General features: G+C 35.0%; 1 protein-coding gene and 1 non-coding gene across 2 annotated transcripts; one reads left to right on the top strand and one right to left on the bottom strand.

The window, feature by feature from the left end:
• Nucleotides 1-271: 271 nt before the first annotated feature.
• On the top strand, nucleotides 272-503 carry LOC113728327 (small nucleolar RNA U3). Its single transcript, XR_003458055.1, has one exon. It is a non-coding gene; the product is annotated as a small nucleolar RNA U3 (small nucleolar RNA).
• A 1,467-nt stretch (nucleotides 504-1,970) lies between these two features.
• Nucleotides 1,971-15,029, bottom strand: LOC113727501 (phytyl ester synthase 1, chloroplastic-like). Its single transcript, XM_027251705.2, has 13 exons — nucleotides 14,324-15,029; nucleotides 14,053-14,104; nucleotides 12,830-12,885; nucleotides 11,204-11,362; nucleotides 10,998-11,102; nucleotides 8,476-8,582; nucleotides 7,222-7,343; nucleotides 6,332-6,440; nucleotides 5,310-5,440; nucleotides 3,765-4,134; nucleotides 3,188-3,301; nucleotides 2,614-2,702; nucleotides 1,971-2,512 (listed from the first exon to the last, which is right to left on the bottom strand). Exons 1-13 carry the CDS (start codon nucleotides 14,751-14,753, stop codon nucleotides 2,212-2,214), a joined length of 2,145 nt encoding a protein of 714 aa, XP_027107506.1. The 5' UTR covers nucleotides 14,754-15,029; the 3' UTR covers nucleotides 1,971-2,211.
• Nucleotides 15,030-21,418: the final 6,389 nt, after the last annotated feature.

Genomic DNA, 21,418 nt, shown 5'->3' with positions numbered 1-21,418 from the left:
GTTTGAACTACGTACTTTTAATATATTTAGGTGGGAAATGATTTCTATTGGAAGGTTTGGAAATGAATTGGAAGCTAACACGCTTGGTGGAGATAAGTAGTTCACGTACTCTTCATCTTTGAAAACATATTTGTTAATCTCTTGTAATTTTGAAAGCTATTTTGTATATTAAAAATGGCATAAGCATGTGTATATTATTGATGTACTATAAATATAAGATCATCATTAAATAAGAATATGGATACTATATTGTTAAGCTCATCTATAAGGCACGACCTTACTTGAACAGGATCTGTTCTATAGGCGTGTACCTCTGTGTCCTTGAGTTCTAAGGAGACAGGAAACCAAGACTGGCGGATGAAATATGACCGCTTGACCAGAGCGTGATTAACAGCTCTTGTTGCTCGGCTTCCGAGCTCCCAGGGCAGTAGAGGATCGTTCCCAGCCCTTCGCTCAGGCATAAAAAAGAAAAAGCTCTTCTATAAGGCTGCTTTTGACAGGACTAACTCCTTATGTGGTAGTTAGCATTGATGAAAATGGATGTTATTGTTATCATTGAACGGGAAAGTCATATGGTAATTAGTATCATTAGAGGCTAACCGTTTTGTAGTCAGTGCCTTAAAACACGGTTAGCTAAGAACGGGATATCCATGGTCAATTAATAAATTTAAATCTTGAGTTTATTTGTAATTGTCTACATTGTAAATGCTATTGTGCCATTGAATTGCTTGCTCTAACTAATACTTTGTGAAGTTATATACACGTATCAATGGATGTTTGAATTGTATTTATATGTTAACATGCTTAGGTCAACTGGAAAGTGCATAAACTACATATTGAGCAAGTTGCATCTCACTCCCACGTATTAACACTTTGCAAATATTATAACATTCAAAGAGGCTTAAGATAAGGATTGAGGAGTCTAGAACTTGAAAGTGGCTGCAATGAAGGAAATAGAAGTTTATTTTTAAGTGTTGGCCTTCCTTTGTGTTAGGTTCATAAGTAAAGGATTATGTTCTATATTGGTCAGAGAGATAAAGAAAGAGTGGTTAATATGTAAGTAAGGATTTAAGACCTAATGGCTTAAACTTTTGGGTCAGAATTGGGTTCCTGACTTACATATTGGGCTCTTTGGTGGATTCTCTCGAGGTATTTTCTCCTATCAAATTGGTATCAGAGTTTTAGGTTACGGGACTGGGTTATTCATAGACAAGTGGATTCTTCTCGAAATTGGAGTGGTAAAAATTCTCTTCTTGATGATGGATCAAAGTGTCATGGAGTTTGGTTGGTGTTGGATTAGGTGTGCTATGGGTTTGGTAGGGGTCCGATTGGTGTTAGACGAAGGAGCCAAGGGTTGGCAGTGGTTCATAATACAATTTGGCTATTGAAGAAGAGTGAGTCCGTATTTGGGAGAAGAGGTGACCTTGGTGATAATGGTGGGCTTGCATTGAATATAAAAGTGGATTCGAAAAAGAAATTGTAAATTTGGATTTAATGTGAAGGGTTACTTATGAAGGAGGAGATTTGTTAGATTCATGAGTAAAGGATTATGTCCCATATTGGTTCGAGAGATGGAAAAAGAGTGGTTAATATGTAAGTAAGAACCCAAGACCTAATGAGTTAAGGTTTTGGATCAGAATTGGGTTCCTGACTTACATATTGGACTCTTTGGTGGACTCTCTCGAGGTGTTTCCCCCCATCACTTTGACCTTATAAACATTTGATAATAATTGTGTATATATTTGTAATCAGGTTCGATCCTTGGACTTGAATTCGTAAATGCATATCATGACTATATTCACTACTGTTTTGAAGGGAAAAATGTTGGCTTTGGTTGTAGACTAAGTGGATATTTTGATGGATTTGAAATTAGCTTAGCTTCATTACCTTGTGTCTTGTGAATTAGTCAGAGTACAGCAGTATTGTGTTCCATGGTATGGGATGTGACAATATATCTCTTCAAATAGGTGTTCCACCAAATCAAATTAGTTTTCTAATATATCTTCAAATATGTGCCCCGTGTTTATACACATGGTTACAAGCTACTATATATGTAATTCAATTACATCAACTTTATACCCCCACCCTTCCTTAACTGTAGAGCAGAAAAAGAATATGCAGGGGAAAGAATGATTGTCAACATCATGGCTTGACAATCTGCTATAAGTCCTATTCTACTTTGCAGTGAGAAGTATGTTTGCAAATCATGATTCAGGGATCAAAGGTTGGGACTTGATCTATTGGAGCAAAAAATGCCCGATATGCTGTTCTGTCCAAGATAGTTCTGTAAGGATCTTCCTCCCTTTTTCCAAGCAAGTAGGCCATGCTGTTTTCAACTTCAGACTTTATCTGGAGATACAGCTCTCTTGCTTTTTCTCTGTCTTTCAACAACTCTTGCCTTCCTTTTGTCTGAATAGGCTTCCCAAACAAATAGTACAAGCGGCCAGGAACCTTAGGCAAAAAGCCTGGCAAATATAATTCTTGGTTTGCAACCTCTCCAGTCGCGTGAGCTCTGCAACGCAACCACATTGGTTATTTCAAATGTTCATCAGTGGAAAATCTAGTTGTCTGAGAGGCTTGAGAAGAACGGTATGAGCGATAAAGGGTCATTACCTTGCTCTAAAATTCCAGTCTTCGTTCTTTTTTCTAATGTAGTCATTCAGCACTGGGATCTTCATCAAGTCATTATAGTCAAAGACTAACTGCAATTACAAAAGAATTTCACATCAGAACAGACTTAATGAAACATACTGCTGTTCACCACAGGCTGCCACAATTGTCCGTCGTGGTCCACATTTAACCTTCTGATTTAGCCAAAAGGAAAATTAAATCAGTGAAACCTAAAAGCTTTCGATAAGCTATAGTGTTAGAAGATAAAAAATCAATACAACGCGTTTTAATGTGACATGATTGACATATGCCATTGATACTTAAGGACACTGTAATGGCTTCTCCCTGCTAATATAGCCTCTTTAGCTTGTATAAGGAAATTGGAACAGATATTGCCTTTTGATAGGTTGAAATTCCATGCCCATCTGGAGAATCATGGAATACAAAGCTAGCACAGATTCCTGCATCAGTTTGTGCTAGCATGTGTGTTGTATCCTTGAGCTCTATTGTATGTCTTATTTGACCGAGGAAAGATCGACAAAATAAAGCAAGAAAGTTTATCTTGTAGTAAACTGACTTCTGCCATGTCGTCCTCTCCAATGACTCCAAATGGTACAATTGTGGCACCAAATTTAGCTGCCATTCTCACAAATTCTGGCTGATCAGGCCAAAACAACTTGTACGTTTCACCCTGAGAAAGTAAGCAAGAGCATGTATTAATGCTGGAAATGACATTATGGATGAGAATAACAAAGCGAAAGTCATCAAAACAAATGCTACACGTTTTCCTGTTGCTGTGGGAAAACAAGGTCTCAATCAACACCTGCAGCAAACAGGGGCTTGTGATCATATTAAGCAATATCCAAGTAGCAGTGGTGCAAATGACGACTTAAAAATTCATTGTCATGCAAGCTGAAATGTATGACAAGCTATGGAAATTTGAAGCAGGGCATATGCTAAAAACGGGCCATACATTTTGATAAGCCATCCCAATGCCATCAGGATGATTATGCGCAGTCTCTTAACATGCATATCAAAGTGCATTCCTAAGGATTTAACTAAGCCATAATCTCACAAGATTCAAAAGGGAAATACTTAAAGCCATCTGAAGTACAGTAGATTAGTCACATTTATTAAGAGTTACTGTGAAATACCTTACGATGCAAAGCCTCACGAGCACCACCAGGATAAAGAAGAACATGTGATTTTGTTTTGAACAATTTGAAAAGGTTGGTTGCACTGACGGGTGTTGCACCATAAATTTTAAACGTATCAAAGAATGTAAACTCTTTTATGTCAGTCTCCACCAACTGTGAGAATAGCATTGGATGTGCTATACCACGGACCAGAATTTTCCTTTGCCTCAGGAATTCTTCAACAAGAGAAACAAGTTCCAAACCTAACAGCATGTGATAACCAACTAGTATGACTGGACCTTCACTTGGAACCCCTGACAAGCCTCTCACTATCTTCCCATCCTCCAATGTGGAAAACATTACCGAGCCAATAAGATACCGGTAAATTCTGCAAGAATTGTCAAGAGATATCAAATTTTAAAGTCCAGAATGACCTTAGACTTCTTCCCAACCCAACTGAGGCTTCACATACTAGCCAAAATCAGTGGTGCCGCGTGGGAGTTAGAGATATGTTACGACAATGTTCTATTTCCACAATGAAGAACGTTAATGCAGGTATTGCTGATAGAAATAAGCATTTAAATTTGAGCATAAGCTTTTGTAATACTTAAATTTTCTGGATATATTTGTTCAGATGCTCAACCAAGAAAGAGCTTCAAAGGACTAATGATGACTTTTAAACACCAACTTACGCGTTAGATGTGAGGATAATGTACCTCAGAAGAGAAGAAGACACAGAAAATGCGACACATGGAAAAAGTAAATGAGAAATATTTATTAGTAACACGTTTGGAAGTTTAATTGTTGATATTTGGAAAGCCTAAAATAAGGTACTAAGAAAGCGGAACCATAATTATTACAACAAGAGGTATAAAAATTGCTACAGCACCTTAAAAAGGTATTGACAGAGAGGCGTATCAATGCAATCTGGTACAAGAAGTCTCCAGTTGCAATTGGGGAGGGCAAACAGTGGTACATATGCTTGGACATTTATAGACATTGTATATGAAGGACCCTCTTAATGATCCAAAAGGTTGAGGAATGACTGAACCACCTAGCTCATGAAAACGTCCAACAGCAACTCACACACTTCATGAGTTCACAAATTAAAAGGCTCACAAATGGTTTATTGCAGATTATCAACCACAAATATTAGGCTACATTTCACAAAAGTTTAATGGAATCTGCAAGAAAGCCCATAGACAAGCATGATTCTTCCTTGCCCCCCTAAAAGCTACTATCTTAGGTCCTTAACTGACTACTTGCATCAGACACGCTTAATGTCAAATTCTCTGACTACTACAGGAAAGCAAAACTTACTTTTCATCACATTATTCAACTGTTTGCCTTTTCTATTAAGAAGTTTTCAGAAACTTAAAGCTTCCAAGAATTACAACTTGTCTAATTCTAAACAAATTTCACCTGCAGTGAAGTAAAGATGCCAACCTAAACTCCGCCCAAGTTGAATAATATGTCATTGACAAAGTATTCCAATTTTTCCTTTGTGAAGACCATTAAAGAAAAAGTTGTAGAGCAGAACTACATCACATGACGCATACTTACTTATGACTCTCAAGTGTTTGCTTGAACTCTGAATCACTAGGAGGTAAAAAGTCCATGACAACATCATGCTTTCTTGACTGACGATATTTGAAAGCACCTTTGATAATAGTCAACAAATTGACCCCATCTTCCTGCATGACGAACTCTTGCACTTAATTTTCAAGACCTTATACGGTGAATTTGCTGCAATACATCTAAGATTTGTTTAATAAAAAAATTTATTGAAATCTGCAACAAATAACCCCATTAAATGCCTGGGATAGTAATGCTATCAATTGGATTCTATGCTATAGCAACTTGGAGTGATAGTTTTTGTGTGTTGACAATTGGGAGATTGCAAGACAATTTGATCTACATGCAATGAAGCATATGTTTCATAGCTTTGATCTATAGTTTAATGCATTTATTCCCCACCAAACAGGCCATTTTCTATGAAGAGTTTAAACATAAAAAACTGAAGCTCTGGGATAAGACCATTTTGGCACAAGTTTCGTGTAGGCTCAAGAGCAACTCAAAATGTTTTGCGAAAATTATTTTCATTTGACCCATGAAGTAGCCAAAGATTTTAAGCAAATTTGGCTAAAATTTTCTTTCTCACTTTTTATAAATAAGTTTTTACAGCCAAAGGAACTAAAGCTGATCTATTTTCAGGCTTTGTGTTTGCTACTGTACTAGGTCCTCCTATGGACATATCAAAAACCCTTTAAACCCAGTTACCCAGATTCTTGTCGGACCCATTCTGGAATGGTACATTGATGTTTGATGCTCTTTCAACCAAGTAGAAGACTGACATGATTACTGTTACATCTTAATCTCTAGGATAATCATACTTAAAAAGCATTCAATTACACCAAAGAATATTAGGTAATATATAACATAGTGACAAAACTCAACAGTTGCATGGACTGATGTTTTGCAAAACTGGTTACTAGAAGTGAACTACAAGTTATTAAGAGATTTGTGAAAGGTAAAACCTTCATAAAATTTTCTCAAAGAGAAAAAAAGCATAAATTTTCACCTACCAGTAATATGGCATGGCTATTGTCCTTGAAGTATTTTACTTTGCAGTTTCCTAATGACCTTTCAAGCCTTTGTGCTTCATCACCACTAGGAAGCATATTATCCTGGCCACTGGAATGAAAAGGGCTTGTTAGAACAATTTCTGTCCAGAAAAGAAAAAGGAAATTTCTTGCAAGTTACATCCAAAGACTCGCATGATCACTGGTTAAGGTTTGTACTTGTTATTATGCAACGGTAACGTATCATATTTTATTCATTTCAAATTTATGACTTAAAAATATCAGTCAAGATAGAATCTTCTTTAAGAATAGAGGGATGCATAACACGTAAAATTCTGAATGTGCAGCATTATCTTATGTTGTCAGAGCACAGTCAAAGTAGCCAGCGGATCCTTACACAAAACTGGTAAATGATAAAATGAAGAAGGTTTGTTGCCATTTTCATTCTTTACATTTATTTTGTTAAAAATTGAATTAAAACATCTAAGTGGTCAAAGAACTGAGAAACAAAGAACGCCCCACCTACTCCACTAGCTGTTGCCTGTTGCTTAATAGACCCAAGCATTATGCAAAGTAAGATAGTTAGACAATATATATTCTTCAATAGCTATTCCAACATTATTCATTTCTCTTCCCCCTTGATTTTCTTTGTTTCAACTAAAAGTAGACTTTGAAATGTACAAAAAGATTAAGGGGTATTCATACCAGTAGTTCACTTTTCAACTAAGAAGGATAGAGATTTATTGTGAAAGCAGTATCAAAGGATGTTTGAGGATAAACACCTAATCTGCTTTTAAGGTGATCACTCCACGTGATATTCAAGAAACCAAAAAACAAAAGGAAGAAATATTATGCATGTTAAAGCTTGTACAGATCAAGACAGGGAAGAAAACCTTGCAAGCACTAGCACTTCAGCTGTAACAGCATGAAGACGGGAATTAGCATAACTGGCAGCTGATCTAAGAAGTTTGAGCTTCCAGAGAAGAGTGTCCTTTGGTATAATATCAGCCAATACCTGAAAGAAGTATTGAAAGACAACTGAAATCAGATAAGTATAGCCTGATGTGATTTGCCCTTTCTAAATTGATATGTATCCACAAGCGATAGGGAGCACAAAATTCTAGTGTTTGGAATATATAGGTAATGTGGAACTCTCAAGTCAAGAAGTCCATTTAGGAGTGCCATAAGTATAAGCCCTGCAATCTAGACCATAATCTCATCTTGGTTCACTTTAGCTGGATTTTGATTCAGATACATGATTTCATGCTACGAAGTCTAGAATATGGTTTTAATGTTAGGAATCCTTGTGCTAATATGTCACATTATAGTTTCGGGTTTAGGGAATGCAAAATAGGCAATGTGAGAACAGATTGATGTGGTCTCTCTTCCCTCATCTTCTCCTTTCCTTCTACTTTTCTGTCCATTTTCCCTCGTCTTATAATCTAAGATCTTAGCATCGGTATCTTCTCTTTTACAAACTAACTAATGAACAGCCTCTGTTACGTCCTGACTTCCTTTTAAAGCTCCTTGTGGTATAATTGCTATCTTGTTACATAACTTAATCTGTTGTTATATCCCTTTATTGCTCAACTTTCGCCATCAATTCATATTCTATTACTTTTAAGGTCAGCTAAATATCTTGATCAGTTTTTTTCTGGTTTTTGGCATCTATTCCTACTATCATGACTATGTCATGGAAGTCATTACCTCCAGGAACATATCTATCCACTAACCATATAGAGACGTAAATTACTACTACAGGAAATAAGGAGCATTAAGGAACTCATAAACAGTTCTCCATCTTTCCAATGCTTTCCTAGATGTTTCTCAATATCTGACGGAATTCTCTGCCTCTGTGATCCCTGTTTATGCCAAATAGTTTGTCAGGACTTGTCTCAAAAGCTTACTCAGAGAAGCCTAAGAAGTGAGACTGCCATCTTGAAAGCAAAGAAATTTATACATGGCATTAAAACTCTTCAAATTAACAAACTACTGAATCCACTAATATCTATATTAACTTGATATGATGTGCAAGTAATCTATATGATATTAACAAGAAAAGAGACAGTTCAGAAAAATTTCAGAAAAAAAAAGAGGGTTCTAACAGAAGGGAAAATGTTATTAAAAAAGAAATTTTTGCAACTCACTGAAAGTCGTGGTAACAAAGCTGTAAGATTGCCAGCCAAATGTTCTAGAGCTATTCGTGGAGGAAGAGTAGCATCAACAGTAGCCATTGCCATTTTCACTGGTTCACCTGATACAACCATAGGATGATATTTCATTTAGAGCAGGGAAAACGATAAGCACTTGACATCGCCAACTAAAACAAAATTGAAAGGAAAAGGAAATTACAGACGGCATCAAATGATCAAAACTTTCAGGAGGATGGATAACCATCATGGCACCAAAAGAGACAAAAAAAAAAAAGGCATTTACAGCAAATTTAGAAGGGTTAGTTCTTCAATACCAAAAAAAAAAAAAAAAGGCAAAAGAAGGAAGGAAAGAAAAATGATTCTCTCAGAAAAAATTCATTTCTAACTTGAATCATCTGCATAATTGCTTTGCAGAACTCAAAGAATTTAATGACAGAATTCAAGGAGAAGAAAACATTTTGAGGCTTTCAGTAAAACTAACAAGTGATGTTATATTACTCTTTTGGATAATGGTTATTGGCCTTAACATCTACAAACTAGGCGTTTTGACACGTGGCATACAATACCAATAGGCTGTGGAAATGTGCGAAATCATGCGGATATGAGGTTAGCAAAGAGTATTTCTAGAAGTAAGCCTGCAAGTTTTTATGGTAATGATCCAAAGGAAGATTTCCCAGTTCAGCAACTTGTAGGGTGTCACATACTCTGCAGACAACAACTTCAGCAGTCCTTCCAAAGAAATGCTAGCATAACTAGCCAAACTATTCTTGAGAGCTTATGCATGCCACTACACAGTTGTGGTTTATGGTTTATTGAACTCACAGTGAGACATTTATGTTGCAATTGCAACAACATAGGAGCTTTCATATATGGAATATAAATTTCACAAAGGTGGAGGAGCTTATTAGTCAGCATAGGTGGAACAGAAACATCATATTCGGATACTTCAATAGAAATGATGCACAAAAAATTTTAGCTATTCCTCTGAGCCTAGTTGAAAGGGAGGATAGCTTCTATTGGCAACCAAAGGAGGGAGGGCTATACACTGTCAATTCTGGATATAAATTTCTGATGAAGCAACACAGAAAGAGAAGCAGGTGCAACCAGGAAGGAGCTAGCTCTAGCTATGCAGCAAGTGATTCACAATTAGCTCAGATGTGGAATACACTGTGGAGTTTAAACATCAAACATAAAATCAAGTTCTTCATCTGGAAATGCATTCAAGGTGCTCTGCCTGTGAAAGCAGCAGTAAGTAGACGAATTGGGGGTGGGTGATCTGATATGTAAGATGTGTGGAACAGCACAGGAAACAGTCGAACATCTTCTGCTGACTTGCCCCCACACGGAAAACATATTGAAGGCATCTCCCATTCAGTGGGATGGAGCAAAGGATCAGCAGGGAGACTTCAAAAGGTGGTGGCTAAGAATCTCAGAAGCAAGGCACAGGTCAGAAGGGATGGAACACATTGGATTAACTGCAAACATCCTGTGGCAGGTGTGGAAAGAAAGAAATAAAAGAGAATTCGAGAACACTACCTTTGTTTCTCCATTCAAATCTATAGGGAAAGCACATTCTGAATGGTTAGAGCAGCTGCAGCTAGAGTACAAGGAGAAAGGAGAGAGCACAGAACAAACAGTCCCTAGGCAAGATGTACAGGATCAGAATTATGTAAATGCAGGAGAAGTGCTAATGGAGATGACTACAACCACGAAGCAAGGGCAGCTATTTGTGGCAATTGGAGTCACAGTTAAGATTTTTGCAAGTAATACGATGATAGGGTGGGCGCTGAAAGACATTAGTTCTGGTAACAAACTCCTAGATGAAGCTCTGGCACTGAAGTTGGTGTTGTGTAAAGCTGTACAACGCAAGTGGAGCAAACTTAAGCTGAGATTTTGTAACAAGGAACTGTGGAGACAATTAAAACATCAGAGCCCAGCGGACAGCAAAATGGCAACAGTACTTGAAGACATCTCTCAGTTACAGAGATTGTTTTGCATGTGCTCTTTTGGTTTGTATAGGGAAGAAAATATGATAGTTAGTAAAAAAATGAGTGCTGATGCTTTAAGCATTATCGTGGATGAGGAGCGACAGCTTCCTCAGTGTCTTTGAACACTAGTTGTAGAGTTTCGATTGAGCCGTTGCTCGTACATGTAATTTTTTACCATTAAAGCAATGAAATCATCTTATCGTTTCGACAAAAAAAAAAAAAAAGAATATAAATTTCACAAGTAGTTTGTCTTGGTTCAGCAGATGTAGCTTATGATGTACCCAATCACCTTAAGCTACCGCAACATATTTCGCAACATGTACAATTAATATAGTGAACTACATAAAAGCGATGGGTCTAAAAGCACAAAATGTTAAAAGATGTCTTTATGCACTGGGGTAATGCTTATGGAGGCAGCATGTAGGACCATATCTAGAGAATGATCAGAGAATAAACCATGTAATATTTCAAGATTCTATGCTGAGACAGTTGAATAGTAAACTTATGTTTTTAAGAATTCTAACGTACCCATGACAAAGCTTAAAAGGTAAGGGACTGTAAAATGAAGTTCAATAGGTATAGCCTCCAAGAAAGGTAGCAAAGGTTGCAGCTGTGACCTATTAAATGACGTTGCTGAAAAAAATGGAAGCAAACAATAGTTACCAGGTAACATGTAAATTTAATCAGCAGAGACTCAAGATAAAACAGAATGATGGACTGTCACTTAGACATACCTGGATTAGCTAATACTAATACAAGATCAATGACCGGATTACGTGCAGCAACTGCAAGTGCTAAGCATCCTCCAAATGAATCTCCCACAAGATATATTGGCTTATTTGGAGACGAAGCATGCTGATTCCTTACAGTTTCCTCAACAAAGTTTACCATGTCTGTTTACAATTACGGCATTGGTGAATAACACAAGCATAAGATATACCTCATCCTTCTTCCTCATTTACTATAGGAAGGAAATCAAAGATACCAGAGGCATTATTTCACAGTTAAGCGAAATCTCACTGAGAAAATGAAAGGGATAGTAGTTGCTATTGTGGTCAGAGGAGTAAGTTGTTCAAATGGTATTATTCCCAACATCTTTTGAATCGCAAGCATTAATCATTTGAAAAAAAATAAGAATGATGCATTGGAGAACCATTATCACACCACCATTTCTCAGTAAAATAGTAGCTCTTCTGTGGAATTTGACTACATGTAAGAGGAATATATCGTGACTTCGTATAACAAGTAACTCGTTTAATCTCCACCTACCATTTCTTAAGTTCCCCAACTGCAGCATGTACAAGGAACAGCTTGATGATTGTCCCAAGTTGTATTACAGGCTGGATCTAGCCTCGATCTTACTGGTAATTCTTGATTGTGAATTATCAGGCACAATCTATTCAATACAATGTCCAATAAGTTTACTTTGCTACCATCCTATCGTGCCACATTAATCCACCGGTGAAATCCATGTAACTGCTTTGCCAAGCACAAGCAATTTTGGTTTTTCATAGTCAGTTGCAAAAATCATCCCCAAAACTAGAGTATCGATGTTTAAGCTCACAATTCTAAGTCTTCCAAAGATTCTTTTTTTTTAATGCCAGACCAATTGTGGTCTCATTTAGTCATTGAGAAACCTTCTTTTGCAAAAGAATTAAGCAGTTCGTTCCTCTGGAACCAAAGAATGAAAAACATGATTGAGTAGTTAATACATCCAGGTCATTTCAAATGCATGATGGCACAAATCATTTTCTCATGGAGACACAATTTGATGCAATGCTCCTGCTTAATAACCAGTATTGTCTTATAAGGCATCAGTGGTAGCAGAGATTTGCATAGCATTTTGCTGCTATTGAATTTGACCAGTTCTTCATCTGTGAGACTTGATACTTCTCCCATAGAAGACTCAGTTTTCAAGAGAAAATTTTACAACCTGACAAAGGATCTTATATATTAGAGCTTTCTCAGTGTCTTTCAATATTAACCTGATAGGTCCATATGTCTCTCGTTCAGAAGTCAGAACCTTATATGGAATATTGTCAAAGCCTAAATTTGGAGTTTTAAATCATCAGAGCAGTACTTACAAGGGGAAGAACTTTCACCCAAGAGTACGTGTTGGTGGACATAAACAGAAGATAACCAGAAGATGGGAAAATGAGGAGATCAAAACCTTATACCACCTTAAGAAGATAAGAATTTTAAGAGCAAAACCTTATATCACCTTCAGATAATAATCTGACAAAGCAGCTTAAATGAATTTATAAAGATCATCAGGATGTGATCTACTCTTTAGTAACCAAAATTTTGTGGGGGAGGGAAAAAAGAGAAACCATCTCCAAACAAGAACAAATTTTAATTACCTTCAAATGGTGTTCGATCTTTCACAGGAATGTGAAGGCACCATACCTCAAAAACCCTGCAAGAGTGGTCATCCATTAGTAATAAGTAATGTAAGAGAAACATTGACACTCATGTGATTTTACTAGGTTCTTTAAGTTACTCATTTAGCATATATTTGTCTGAGAATCTGGTACAAAGATCATAAACCTCCTCAATACAAGCAATGCAGATAGATGGACAGAAATCTACTAATTTCCACAATCAGATCTCCAGGATCAGGAGTTCAGACAGGTCCTGAGTTTGCATGAAAAAAGATCATGGTAACATTTGGAAGTCCTATTTGAATATCAATAAGATTTGAAGAGAAATCTGCTGACTCAGAAGAAGGCTACTCCAACGAAGCAGGCACATAAAAGTCCCCTCCCCCCACCCCTTTTTTTCCCAAAAGTCAACTAGTATTGCTGTAAACATTGTTACAAGGTATGTATATCAGCTGGAGCAATCGCTCCATCTACAAAAGTCTTTGACATTCACAGCTAAGAGGTTTCAATCCACTTTTCATCTTGGTTAATGCATGAAGCATTATATTTTCTATTGTAGTGAATGATAACATATGCACAACCCCCCCCCCCCCTCCCCCCAAAAAAAAGTAAATTCAAATGCATCTTATCCATCATTATGCAACAACACCTGCCTCCTTGGTGAAAGTTCGTAATTATGGGACGATAGTAAGAAGGATGACAAAGTAATTAGTTGTATGGGTCGATCAATATGTACTCCAAGGTTCAAATGAAGCAATTTACGTCATTCCAATTTTACAATCTAGACATATACCTAAAGAATTAAAGAACCCTGAATTCTTTTCACTCAATACACATCTAAGTACCTCATTGAGTTTGACGAGGAATATGACTTCGTGTTTGTGTAGCATTTATCAAGAAAAGTACATTAAACTCTCTTTAAATAGAGCTACTCTGGCTTATAGAACGAAAACTAAAATAGTTTAAGCGAAGACCCTAAGAAGACTTCGACGGAATCAAAGTATGATACAAGGTAATTGAGAAAGTACTAATTTCAGGTGAAAATTGATTGCTACAAGTTCAGTTCTTAGACCAGGTGTTCATGCATAGTGTCAAACCAACTAAAATGATAGTACCATTTACTATTTTCAGTGACTGCTAGAAGCCTAGAACAAGTTAGACTCAGAAGTTTACAAGAAAGAGTTTATACAACCAATACTGACCTTCCTAGAGCTTTGTGATGCAACATGAGCCCCAATCCAACGCCATCCATCCCTACATAAACCAAAGCAATTTGCAGATAAGTATCCTAAACTAGGAAAAGCCTATTTAAAACTTCCAGAAAGCAAGTAAAGCTCTTACTTCATTTCAAATCTTCGGTACAGACCATAAGAACATAAGCTAAAATCTAGACTAATCATGCATCTTCTATGCACTTTCTACAAAAGAAAAGTAGCAGTTCGAGTTCAAGACTACTGGCAAAGCATCATTTACCAGGTAGAAAGAGAAGAACAGGTGAATTCTTCAATGGAGGACCACATTCTATAGGTGAAAACCACCTTGGAGGTCCACCATCAGGCTTAATAACATCTTTTGCTGAGTCCATGTAATCCTTCACACTCCGAGTTCCATACCCATCATCCCACAATGGTTTCAGCTTTTCTTGCATAACTTCTTCCTCTCCCTTCTTCTTCTTCTCTCTAGTACTTGCACCAGCAGGTAAATGACCATTCCCCCTATCCATCATCGGATTAGTTATCTCCTGCTCCTTAGCTGAAGAAACTCCATTAAGTCTAACAGTATCAGTAGACAAGATAGAGGACTCCTGAGCTGCTGAACATCTAATTTGAGCTCTGGATTGAGGCTTGAACTCTGTTAAAGCAAATGAAGAAGATGCCCACAAATTACGCATAAGTGAAGCCATGGTTTCCACAAACCAATGGCTTCCAACTTGGCAACTTCAAGGTTCAGAATGAGCAACGAATAAGCTCCGGGCCCAGATTTGTTGTGTGCTTATATGCAAACCAATTCTAATATAGTTTGAAATGCTCTAGTATGTACACAGACAACACTTGAAAAAAAAAGGGTTACAATCAAAATTGGTAGAAATCCAGAAATCAACGTGCAATAGCACAAAAAAGATTTAGAACCTCTGTATTTTCTGTTTTCTTCAGGTTTTTTTTGTCAACCATGTAAATGTAAAATTTAGACTCCATTGGTTCAAGAAAGCACGGAAATAGAGGGAACAACCAAACAACTATTTTCTCAAGAAAACAGAAATGGCTTAAGCAGACAAAGGTTGGACAATGGACATGCAGTGTATTACACACACATATATATATATGTATATATGTATGCATGTGTGTAAGCATACACGTGTGTGTGTATATATATTAGGTGAAAACTGATACATGAATGCAGCAAGAAACCAAAAACAAGCATACACTTGTGTGTGTATATATATTAGCTGAAAACTGATACATGAATGCAGCAAGAAACCAAAAACAAATGATTATCTCAAACGTGGGGCCTTTTTTTTTTTTTTTGGAAAAAAAAAGTGGGGCTAAGAATGATGCCGACAGAAATGATATGAACGTGGAGTTAATGGGATAATCTGAGTTTATAGAAACTAATCATCAAGGAGAATATTGCTGCATTATTATTGAATGTAAATCTGAGATTAACCCCAAAAAAGGGTAAATTGCATTTAATTCCTTATAATTTTACATAATCTCAGATGACTTACTTAAGATTTCAAAATAGTCAAATAATTCCCTGTAGATTTATATAAAGTGTAAAATAAACAAAATACACAATCAATTACGACAATTATACGAGACACACTTCAAAAGTGGGTGTGATCAAATCGTGATATCTACTTAATCCTCCTATAGTTTGTATGAATATTCATTTTATCCCTTGTAATTTTTGTATTTATCCACATAATCATGATATCTACTTAATCCTCCTATAGTTTGTATGAATATTCATTTTATCCCTTGTAATTTTTGTATTTATCCACATAATCTCTCGCAGTTTTTATATAAGGTGATTAAGTCGTTATCTGATTTAGTATTTAAATAAGGTTAGTACGTACTAGTATTTCAACTAATGACATTACATAGGTTATTTTCCGTCAAGTTTCTACTTTACATGAAATTATTGAAGGTAAAATGGATATTTTAAAATGTTAAAGAAGTCATGTGGCAATAGATAAAACTATAAGGGGATTATTTGTAAGTTATCCAAAAAAGATTTATCCAAAAAGGATTTATCAATCCTTTTTTGTTTCCTACCTACATCACTTCTTACAAAAATCTATAGGATTATTTCCGTAACAATACCACAAGTGCAATTTGTCTAATTTTAAGGAACAAAAACAAAATGAATTTGTGCCATCATCAACTCTTAAACTTGTAAACTACAAAGCAATACACCATATTTTTAAGTCAATTGCTTAATGCTAATGGATCATATTTTAACGTATATTACTTAAAAATTGACCATCTTCAAATCATTCTTTAACTATCCCAATGCTCATTTTTCCATTTTTTCTATTTACTTTGCTACTTCTTTTCTTATAATTCACATGACATGTACATTTACATCATGCACAATAACATAATACCAAGACATTATACTTTAATGTCTACAATACACCGCAAACACATCACAACTTTATGTATATGGTTCAACATCAACTTTAAATCGCTTTTTGAGGAACCGACTTCTCTTTTCTCCCTTTGCTATTCACTTTTTTTGCCCTTTTCTTTTGCAATCCAGAAGACATATTGACTTGCACTCTCACAAATAAAATAAAATACACATACATAAATAAACACATTCACATAATAGTTGTACATCAAATATTAGATCCATGCATATCAAAGCTCTACTCTCCACTCCTGACAAATCAATGCATATCACATGATAGTCACGCAGATGCTTTTGCAGAATTAGAAGAAGAAGAAAGTTAAAAAAAATAAAGGAGAAAAGGGGAACGGATTTTTTAGATTTTTAGTTTGGTGTCAATTTTCAAAAATTGGAGTACTATATTTATGGTAACCAAATAAGTACATTAATATTTGTTTAACTTGAAGTTAAAATAACAAGAGTGATTCTAGACTCCTCGAAGAAGTTAATCCGAAATCATTTGGGGAATGACCTGGTTGAGTAGGATTTATTAGTGGTGGGCATTGTTTTAATTTGCTATCACACATGTAACAACAAGGAATTTGGGAGAAAAATCACTTTCCAAATAACAAATCAAATTGTTTGGATAGCCCTTTTCTTAGAAAAAAAATTTGTTACATCATACACACGATTTGATATCACTTTTTTTTCTAGCTACCTCCGCTTTCACACATATCACATCTCAAAAATCACTACAATATTATCTAAAAATTTCTTTTTGTTATGAAACAATTAAAAATATGGATGTCCCTTTGTATTCCCAAGAGGATTAATTATTGATTTATGGCTACATTATATATAGAAGTTACAATCCATAAATCTATTCATGTATTGGAAGAACCATTTCATAGGTTTCTTCATATTCTTATAGTAGTGGGTGTTTAATAGGATTAATATACCTTTAATCTTGTAGTACCTATATATAGAGGTACATTGACATCCTTTGGAAGGACCTTTTGCATTAGTTGGAATCATAAGAATATCATTCTCCATTTCTCTACATCTTTCTCTAATATCTCCATTTATACTATAGTAGTTTATTAGTTTTACAACACGTTATCAGCACGAGTCTCTATTTTTGAGCAAAAGGTGAAAACGGAACCTCTATCTTGAGTAAAAGTGAAACACGAGATTCTGTCCATATTTTTTCGGCAACTTCTGTCTACTTATTGAGGTATTTTTTTGACACATAAATTTATTTCAATTTCTTATGGTTAACTTTTGAATGATTGAAAAATACAAGTGCCTATTGCTGAGCAATCATTAAACACAAATATATACTGTTTGACATCTTTGAGGTAATATTTCATCTTTTAATTCTACTTATTTATCTTTAAAATTATTTGTTATAAATACTTATATTCTGATGCAACAAGTTTGGAGATGCTATTATAGAAAATCAATTATGTTTGAAGATCCACTTGTCCTTTGAAATACTTAAAGAAAAAGATTCGACCACCTGAAGATGGTCGTTCTTTAACAAAAAGATTTGGCCACCAGAAGATGGTCATTATTTCAAAAGTCTAGTATGATAAATTTACCTATGGTTACAAGAATATAATTCTGCAATTTTCAGAATTACTTCTCAGTTGAAATTGTGTCGAAAAAATTTTACTCATAAGATATATTGAAAATGATATTCTCTACAATTGATTTCTCGAATATGCTCCTATGGTAGCAATATTGAGAGAAAATTTGAGAAGTATTTTGTACTTATTGCATGCTAATTTTAGTCCATTCCTAGAAGTGAATGCGACTAACTTTCAATTTATTAGTTATGGTTGTTGTCATGACTATGATTTTGGTAAATATGTATTTTACCATGACAAGAGAAAAAGTTACCACTTGAAGTGGAATAATAATGATAAGGACAAGAAAATAAGGGTCCTAAAGATAAATGTCCCGAAGTACATTTGACGAATCAAACTTATAATAGTATTTTCACATGGCAAATTTCTTTAAATACCCCGAAGGTATATGATGATTGATTTAATTTATAATAGTAATTGACTTTTCTTCCTAAAGAAGAAATGAATGTTAAATATTTGAGATCAAAGAATTATGTTGATGATATTTCTCCCATTAGAATTATGGTGACAATGATATGTGTCTCAATAATAAATACTACTATATACACTATTTTCCAACAAAAGAGATAAACACAATCAATGGTAGTGCTTAAGTGATTGAAAGTTCCAGAAGAGCCACTGATATATTTCTTCCTGTAGGAGAAAAGTTTATGATAAATGAAGCACTACTTTTTACCATGTCTCGAAGAATTTATTGAATTTGAAAATCCGTTGAAATTGATATCAAATTGAGACACTAAATGAGACAATAATAGAGATCATGTTTAGAAATCAAATGAAATAAAGGTTAATTATATCATAATAACCATTCGAGAGAGAAATAGTTATCGATATAGTTGTTTTCATTCTCATTTGATTTATAATTATCACCTGCAGTAAACCAGAAGTTTGCTGATCCCAATGGATATATGATTTGATAAAAGTGAGAATATTTGAGAGCTGACAAGTATTTATACATACCCCTTTATATTATACATGGCTCTAAAAGAAATTTAAAATTTTTGTATGAATCACCTTTTACGATTAAATATTGTAAAATATTGATGGGTGATCTATTGAATGATTTATTTATTCTGATGAGCTACGATTCTCGACATTAGGGAAAGGAAAAAAATCAACCAAAAGGAAATCATCTGAAAAATTGGATTTCCTCGATCCTCATACAAAATAATGTGAACTAGAAGTTCAAGAAATTATTCATTTGCAAAAAACTGCAAACCAATTGTCAAATATATTATCGACTCCAGAAGAGTCATTAAATCAACTATTCCTGCAGGAAATACTCTCATTAAAATTGATGTCCCTGAAGGACATGCACAAGTGCTACAAATAAATTTAAGACCGGCCTACCTAAATAAGGTATAAATTGATTTCAAATATCTCTGGAGATTAAATAAATGTCATGACAAAATTCAACTTCTTGAAGAGGTCGCTCCTGAAGAGCCAACTCCTGAAGAGAATGAAATCATAGAAAATTTAATTGGAACCTAATAAAATGTAGCACTTGATATTATAGAAGTTGATAAGGATCATGAATCTATATCGATTGATGAATGTCGGTATAAAAATGATTGTTCAAAGTGGAAAGATACGATCCAATCTGAATTGGATTTATTGGTTAAAAGAAAAGTTTTTGGACTTGTAGTCCAAACACCTGAAGGTGTAAAACAAGTAGCCCAAGAATTTTGACAAATATTTGGATACCAATGATCCAATATGTCCATGTGTTTTTATCAAGAAAAATGGATCAAAATTTGTGATAATTACTGTATATGTTGATGATCTAAATTTGATTGGAACTCCTGAAGAGATTCAAAATAATATTGAATATTTGAAAAAGGATTTTGAGATCAAGAATTTTGGAAAAACAAAATGCTACCTTGATTTATAAATTGAGCATTTGAAAAGTGAAATTTTTATCCACCAAACTGCATATATCCGGAAGGTATTAAAGCGGTTTTATATGGATAAGGTACATATATGTATGTACTGCAATGGTCGTCAGATCATTAGATCTTAATAATGATCCTTTTAGATCGCGAAAGGAAGATGAAGAGATACTTGGTCCTGAAGTACCATATTTCAGTGCACTTGGCGAAGAATATTGGAATGCGACGATTAAAAGATCTCAAATAATGTTTTCATCAGGGGAGAAATTAATACACAAGAATAGTGTACTCTTTTTCCTTCACTAGGATTTTTGTCCCGATGGATTTTTTCCTGGTAAGGTTTTAACGAGGCATATTTTTTGTGTAATGGACATCCAATGGGGAGTGTTATGAAACAATTAAAAATATGGATGTCCCTTTGTATTCCCAAGAGGATTAATTCTTGATTTATGGCTACATTATGTATAGAAGTTACAATCCATAAATTTATTCATATAGTGGAAGAACCGTTTCATAGGTTTCTTCATATTCTTGTAGTAGTGGGTGTTTAATAGGATTAATGTACCTTTAATCTTGTAGTACCTATATATAGAAGTACATTGACATCCTTGGGAAAGACCTTTTGCATTAGTTGAAATTACAAGAATATCATTCTCCATTTCTCTACATCTTTTTCTAATATCTCCATTTATACTATAGTAGTTTATTAGTTTTACAACACTTTTCGAATAATCTTCGATCTAAATACTTTTTTAACCAAGGTTATTTATTTATAAATTCAAAGTTTGGGCCAATTAATCACGAAGGATTTGCTAAAAGAATTTCTCATACAACATGACTAAAATTTTGACACCTAGACAAATTTCAAAACATGACTAAAAATCCACCAAAACGGGGGAAAGAGTATGCCATTGTGTATGAGAATATCCCCTTCCCATTTTTGCTTCTTTTTGAGAGGTCTAGTATTTATCTCAGGTAATATATTACTTAATCTATTTGAATCCTTCACTTTTAACCAAACATGTAAGCATGGAGTAATATTTAATACGAAATAAAAGAGCTAGAAAATCCTAGAATATCTCACCACCTTTTGCTTCTTTTAGACTAGTAGTAATATATATTAGTTTTGCATAGAAAAACATATATTAGTTCAATTATGGGAATATGGATTTGGAGGAAGATTTGATGATTTAAGCAATTGTCAACTGTTAAAGAATACTACTATATTCCGTTCTTGTCTGCTTTTGTTCTTGTTTGGTTGTATTCATTTTAGCCACTGGATGTGACTATTCTTTTGATATGTCATTTGTTTGGGGTAGGGACGGTCTTTTTGATGACCATCCCTTCAGGATTTGGGGCAGGGACTCGGGGCAGGGACGGTTGCAGGTGCAACCGTCCCTGACAAATTTCCTCTTCAT

The sequence above is a fragment of the Coffea arabica genome, chromosome 2c (genome assembly GCF_036785885.1).
Source record: "Coffea arabica cultivar ET-39 chromosome 2c, Coffea Arabica ET-39 HiFi, whole genome shotgun sequence".
Taxonomy (NCBI): domain Eukaryota; kingdom Viridiplantae; phylum Streptophyta; class Magnoliopsida; order Gentianales; family Rubiaceae; genus Coffea; species Coffea arabica.
Note: the sequence above shows the minus strand (reverse complement) of the source record. Positions and strands in the feature narration are given on the sequence as shown.